This window comes from Mycteria americana, chromosome 1, assembly GCF_035582795.1.
Source record: "Mycteria americana isolate JAX WOST 10 ecotype Jacksonville Zoo and Gardens chromosome 1, USCA_MyAme_1.0, whole genome shotgun sequence".
NCBI classification, from domain to species: Eukaryota; Metazoa; Chordata; class Aves; order Ciconiiformes; family Ciconiidae; genus Mycteria; species Mycteria americana.
The window spans coordinates 56,372,900-56,379,670 of record NC_134365.1 but is presented as its reverse complement, the minus strand read 5'-3'; the positions used below and the strand labels follow the sequence as shown (position 1 = coordinate 56,379,670).

The window sequence follows — 6,771 nt, the reverse complement described above, 5'->3', positions numbered from 1 at the left end:
CATAAAACCCCTAAAGGGAGGACTAACCTCCCTCCCCCTTCCACCCTCCCTCTCCCTCTGCCTCCATCCTGCTGCCGACAAGCCGCCAGCCCCCAGAGCCTGGGGTGGACACACCAATAAATCTGTGGAGCCTTAAAATCCCGTGAATCTCCATCAGCCCGGGCTCACACACGTCTCCCCCAGCATTTCTCCTCCTCCCCAACCCCATCCTTCCGTCTCAGCCCGGCGGAGAGCAGGTCCTCCGGCGCTGCAGCCGGGCTGCGGATGATGCGGGAGGAGGGAGAGCATCCCTCGGCCGCCTCTCCCGTGGCTCTCGCCCGGGTACCATGTGCGGGTGGGCTCGGGAGGCCCGTTGCCATAACGACCGCTGCTAAAATCCTCCCCCCCGCCCCCCCCGCGCGGGGATGCAATTGGTTGCAGACGGTCCCTCCTTCGGGGGGGGAGGCCGGCGGTGGGGTGCCCTGGGGAGGCTGGGGGGGGGCTGCGCTGCCGGGGAGGCGATGGGGGAAGCCCCCCGGAGCCCCGGCGGTGGGAAATGAGGCCGCGCCGCTGGCTGCCTCTCGTCCCCGCACGCTGCCGCCAGCCGCGGCTGCTCCCGCCGTCCCTCCCGCCCGCCCCGCGCCTGTCGCCTCTCGCTGTCGCCGCGCTCTCCCGGAGCGGGGTCCCTTCTCCCCGGCACCGCCTGGCTGGGAAAGCAGCCGGACTCATCCCGGCCCGGCCCCGGCAGATGCCGGAGGGAGCAGCCTCAGCCCGTCGCCCTGCGCCCGTGGAAGGAGGTAGGTGGCACGCTGCAGGGCAGGTAGCGGGTGCTTGCCGGGGACGCAGTGCATGGGAACGGGGTCGCGTCCGGGTCCCCGGCCATCGGCAGCTCCTTGCCCCAAGCTGCAAGCTGCCCCGGGGCGCCCAGTCCTGGGGGGATCTTCTGTGGTCAGGGTGAGCCCGTGGCTGGTAACACTGCAACCTGGTTTGCGCTCCCGGCCATGCACACGGGAGGGTTTTGTGCCCAAAGTCACCCGTGTCCTGGCACTCTGCACGGGCACCACTCCTGCCTCACTCACCCCCTGCCCGGTCACCACTGCGTGTCTGTGTCTCCTGCAAACCCCCTCTCCCTGCTCCTGGCCTCCCCCGAGCAGTTTCTGCCCTGTCACTTGCAGTGGGCCCCCCAGGGCGCCCGTCACAAGCGTACCCACGGCACCTCGGGGGGCAGCGGGAGGCGGCACGGGGGATCTGGGGGTGACATTGAAGGCGAGCAGCTGCAGTGACATGTGTAGCATGGGTTTATAAAGGGTCAGTCAGCTTACCTCTATGAGATGCTGTCTCAGCTGAAAGACCGGGGACTCTTTCGTGGCTTTGGGAGGACACGGATGTCCCACTGCAAAATGGGGTGCTGAGAACAACCGGTCCAGCAAGGGTTAAGGCACATTTAATATCTGCAGAGCTGCTCTGGAAAGCTGACATCTTTGAACAAAACTCCCTCTTTTCAGCATTTGCAGCCAAAATCTGCTCACCCACCTGATGAGAGCAAGTGCTTTGCCAGGCCAGCCCTGCAGAGGCTGGGGGGGGGGGCTCTGACACCTCACCCAGCACTCAGCTTGGCCATGGCAAGGACCCTTCGTTGGGGGGGCAGGGATGGGCAAGAGGTGGGGGGACGCCACACGAGGTGAGGGCTGCATAGCAAGTAGACCGAATAACAGATTGCTGGTGAGGAGCTGGGAAATGCTGGCTCTGCTAGTCATGGAGGAAAGATAAATTGGGAAGTCTGTAGGGCTGCCTTTTATTGTGGTGCTTTTTGGATGGCAGCTTCACTCCCAGGTTTGGAAAACAGATGATCAGGGAAGGAAATGAGGTTGCTGGCTTTCCTCCCATCGCCCTCACCCCGGAGTCACCTTCCCAGGCCCTCTGACTCTGCCTATTGCTGTTGCCAGCCGGGGACTGGTATCAGCTGCTGGGGCACCTCTGGAGAAGGGGTTTGCAGCAGCCTTGGCCCCCCAGCCTGGCTGCAGTAGCAGCTGGGGGGTGCAGGGGGTGCACAGGAGCTACTTTTGCAGAGCACGTAGGAAAGCTGTGCTGAGGGGCCTCTGGCCAAACCCAAACCTCAGACCCAGCTCCTGTCGGGGAGGGGGGTTCCTGCCTAATTCCTTCCGCGGTCCCTGAGGATGACTTGAGCGAGGGAAACTCCACAGCGGGATCCCTGCTCCCCACAACAGGTCTGCGAAGTTATTGCAGGCTGGGGCGGTGGGTTTCCTCTCAAGTTACTCACCTGAGGAAGGCAGAAGCAGCCACGAAGAGGCAGGAGCAGCGCCCAGACTGCCCCTTTGTTCCCAGCCAAATGGTGGCCGATGCTGAGCCACCCGGTCCCATTGCTCTCAATCAGGTGGAGCTGGGGTCCGGCAAAAGGGAGGTGCGAATCACTGAGAGGGAGACGGGAAAAGTCCTGTAGGACTTGGCAATGGTAGGGGCAGCACCATGGGTAGCAAAACCAAGGACTGCTGAAAACCAAAGAGCATGGTAGGAGGAGGCAAAATCCACTGAGGTCTCCCCTGACATCCAAGGAGAACAGATAATTATCAGCATCCATGCCAATACGTGGGAGGAAATCAGGCGTTTTCTCCAATGCTGGCAGCTTCTTGCTTATGTTGACAAGAATTGCAGCTCATTTCAAATCTAACCCTGTGACAAAAAAGGTGTTATTCAGAGGGTTGAGATGAACCTCATGCTTCCTGCTGCTAGTCTCAGGGCGAGCAAGCAGGGACGGGCTCTCCTGCTGCAAGAGGCGTCCAGCCGATAAATGCTGCTGGGCACATTGGAATCAACTGATGGCTGTGGTATTAAAAAAAAAAACCAACTCAAAATAGCCCAGCCTCTGGTGTGGGAAAGGGTAGCAGCCTTATCGGCCAGGAGCAGGGGAGAGGATGGAGATGCTCAGAGCTCTCCCCAGCCTCTCCTTAACTGCCCCACGCAAGGGAGGCCAGGGACACGTGGTTATTAGCAGAGGGGTGACTCGGGGGACTGTTGCAGGTGGCAGCTTTCAGGTGTCTGGAATAGCAGGAGCTCAACACAGGCGCAGCTCTACCCTAGCTCTATCCCCGCTGAAGTCAAGGGGCATTTCATCACCCCCACCAAGGGGTGAGGGTTTTGGAAAGCCTCCCTTCAGGACTGCTTTTTGTGCCTGAGCCCAGCACCACTGTGCTTTCCCAAGCCTGAGGGTCCCCGGTTTAATCCACCGAAGCCTGTGACAAGTGGCACGCTCACCGTGCAAAACCCAGCAGCCCTGGCACCCGGGGGAGGCCGTAGCTGTGCTTTTTGGGAGGGGATGCTTCTCGATCCCCTTTTCTGCCCCTGCATGACCCAGGGTGAGGTGTTTCGGTACGAGCAGGCAGCCGGGAGTCAGACAAGTTGGGCGCTGCTGTGGGTTGCAACGTGTGTTGCTCCCTCCCTCCCAAAGGACAGGGATAAGGGATGGGCACAAACGTGGTGCCATTACAGCTTTTAAATGGCCCTGAGTCAGGGCATATGCCCTGAGCACGGCATCAGACGGGCCATAATGGTGGGGAGGGAGTGGGCCAGGGCACCAGCAGGGACCCCCTCTGTCCACCCCTCCAGAAAGCTTCAGCCCTGACGGCCGGGCAGGGACATATTTACTCCTTCCCGATTGCTCATTTTTAGCCCCGGGTCGACAGCGATGGTGCAGCGCGTTGTTTTGTGTTCCCCAGGGCGGTGCTGCTCCGGACTCGGCACCTTGCGCCTGGGTGGCGAGGGGCTCCCGGCAAGGCAGATCGGCCGCTCCCGGTAAGTGGCTCCCGCTGCCCAGCGGCTGATGCGGGGGGGATCTGGGCTCCGCTCTGGTGCCCGGCAGCCGGCAAACTGGAGACCCGGCTCAAAAGGATCCCACAGCAGAACTAATAAATGTCATAGGCGGCGATACCTACTGGGGAGGGCTGATAAACCCAACCAGTGCCTCCTGAATATTGCTGGGGAAAAGCCTAGGAGGCTCAGGAGCATGTGGGAAACTGGTGCAAGCCCAGCCCAGGCAAGGCAGAGAGCAAGAGCCGCAAGGTCTCCAAGCCCCAGCAAAGCAGGACGCTCAATAGGGGTGCAGCAAGGGAGGGCTCAGCCCCAAAGCTAGACCAACTCAGACTGGGAATTCAAAGGGGTCGTGGAGTGTCAGGGGAAGGGGCAGCAGATTTTCCCCCAGGCGGGAGATGAGAAGCAGCTGTATTTACCCGCTGCAGGCGCTTGGCTTAGCCAGGCACCCACTGCCTACCTTTAATCACTCCGGCAGGGCTGGGGGCATGCGGGCTCACCCTGCTCTGTGGGGAGGGAGCAGGACTGCCGCTCAGTGAGGGGGTCCCGGAGACGAGCCAGGGGGATTGCCCTCTCCCGAAGGCTGAGGTGCCTTGGGGTGCAACCAAGCACAAAACGGGGTGCAGTGGGGCTGTGAGGAGGGGTGCGGGGAGGCTGGGCACTGCTGATGAGACCGATGTCTCGTGATGAAGCCCAGTGGAGGTGGTTTTTGGGTGCTCCCACTGCACAAGCTTTGTCCCTTTTTCTCTGGCAGCCATGCCTCACTTCTTGGATTGGTTTGTGCCGGTGTATCTGATGATCTCCATTCTCATCCTGGTGGGCTTTGGAGCTTGCATTTACTACTTCGAGCCAGGACTCCAGGAAGCCCATAAGTGGCGAACGCAGAGGCCGATCATGGAACGGGACCTTCGGAAGACGCTGATGATTCGGGACAACCTGGCCTTTGGGGTGCCCGAGGTCTGACATGCTGCCCATCGAGTCCAGAAGAGCCTCTCCTGGGCGGGCAGCAGGCCACAAGCCTCGGTAGGGATGGCACTCCTGCCCTGCACAAGCGGGGCTGATCGTCGCTTCGCTCTTTGCTGATCTGGGTCTTGTCCTCACCACTCACCTTTCTGCCCCTTTGCTTCTTAGGTAAAAAGTTTGTGTGGCACTGTAGACTCAGGGCTTCCCACGCGCTCACAGCCCTTCACCAGCCAAGGACTTCTGCTCCTCCCCATGGCTGAGAGTGATGAATCACTCAAGTGAAAGGTCCCTTGTTAATCACTTGAGTTTGAGCTGCCTGGCATCTTGACATGACCCTCAGTAAGAAAGGTCTCTGCAAGGGTACCAGGCTTGCAAAGGGATACAGAGCCTTTTACTCCTAGTCACTGGGTTAAATCTAACCCAGTCTGCTTAAGTCCAGGCAGTATTTTGGGGGAAATAAATGGGATTTCGACCCAGATCGTTGCTTCAGCTGAGCTCTTCACAGCACCCACCCTTAGTGCTGGGATGGTAAGCTTGCTGAAGCTCTGTGCAGAGGGGCCAAGGGATCAGCGAGCCCTGGAGACTGAATGCCTTTATCCCTGCTAAAGGTGCACCGCTTCTCTGTGTCTGTTTGGGAGATGGAGAACATCCATCCACCCATCCATCCATTCCAGATGCACTACATTCAAATTAAAGATCTTTAGTAAAGAGGTTTGTCCAAGTCCTGTGTCAAGCTGAGAATATTCTGCAGCTCTCCATGAAGGGGTGCTGCCAGACTTATCACATAAGCCTCTCCCAATCACCATTATCTTCCACACCAAAACCAGGCATACTGGCAGGAGCTTTCTGGCTCTGATTCAGCCAGAGGACAAGTCAAGAGTCCTTCCATTCAGCCCAAAACAAGAGATCGTGATGGGAGGACCCTACTGGGGAGTCTTGCTTGGCAGGGAAATGCAGTGAGCAGGATTACTCCTGTGCCCAAAGTTACGCTCGCTCTGGCAAGCAAAGGCTCAAAGCACAACCTGAAACAGGTAAATCCCACGTATTTTTGTGCCTTGGTGATTTGGGGCTGCAAAAGGGAAATGCCGCAGGGCTGGGCTGCATGGTCTGACGGGCCGCCCTCGGCTGCATGGCTCACATCCCCTGCCCTCCGGCACAACACAGCCGTATCTCCAAGCGCCAGCTTGGAAACCTGCTTCCTTGCCTCGACTCCCTCGTAGCTGGGACTGCCCTGCGAACAGACCCCAGATGAGCCATGGGGTAGCAATAAAAACCTCTGTACGGGAGCTGAGGGGCTTGGAGCAGTCAGGGACAGGTTAAACCGTTCCTGTGGGAAGGGGAGCCTGGTCCCCGCGGCCTGCACCAGCGCAGGCTGCTCTGCCATCACACCTCCTCCAAACCCATTTTCGCCTGCTGAGTCAAAAGAGAAGAGGGAAAACCACCAGCCTGCTAAAAACGAAAGGCTGGGTCTGCCGCCGCTGCGCTCGGCCAGCTGGCATCTGTGGTGTGATGGGGCTCCCCGCGGAGGTCCCCTCTCCCCTCCTCTGTGTCCTTCTGTGTGTCGTCCTGCCTGTTTTCACCTCCGCTCTGCCCACGACTCGCCGCAGAAACCGAGCAAAAATAAGACGACAAACAGGTCAGGGCTGGACTAGAGAGAAGCTAGTTATTCATCTCCTCTGGCTTATGTTTTGCGCTCTTTAGTCCTGACACAATCAGTATTAAGCCAAGTATTTTCCATGGGTACAAAGGACTTTATTGCCAACGGTGTCAAAGCCCTCCCCAGTGGAATAAAAGCGTGTGACAAACCGCGTCGCCGATGCTTTATTTTCCTGTTGTTCCCCTTGGGAGCTGCCTCCCTCCAGCTCGGGGCAGGCAGCAAGGACCAGTCTGCGGCAGGGTTTCCTTTACAGCAGGATAGGTCTTCATCCGCCTGGTTTCTGTGCCGGCTACGCTGCGGGGCTATCTGGGAATAATTAAGCCAAAGGCAAACGCTGCCTGAAAACT

The 6,771-nt window shown here is 59.1% G+C and overlaps 1 protein-coding gene across 1 annotated transcript; it reads left to right on the top strand.

The window, feature by feature from the left end:
- Positions 1 to 727: 727 nt before the first annotated feature.
- SMIM45 (small integral membrane protein 45) lies at positions 728 to 4,767 on the top strand. The gene is made up of 2 exons (XM_075491663.1): positions 728 to 776; positions 4,559 to 4,767. The coding sequence occupies exons 1-2, from the start codon at positions 728 to 730 to the stop codon at positions 4,765 to 4,767; spliced, it is 258 nt and encodes an 85-aa protein (XP_075347778.1).
- Positions 4,768 to 6,771: the final 2,004 nt, after the last annotated feature.

Bases quoted from the DNA above. Each gene is read 5' to 3' on its own strand.
- SMIM45 (XM_075491663.1), top strand. From the start codon at position 728: ATGCCGGAGGGAGCAGCCTCAGCCCGTCGCCCTGCGCCCGTGGAAGGA. The intron at 777-4,558 runs GTAGGTGGCACG...TTTCTCTGGCAG, and splicing joins CCCTGCGCCCGTGGAAGGAG to CCATGCCTCACTTCTTGGAT.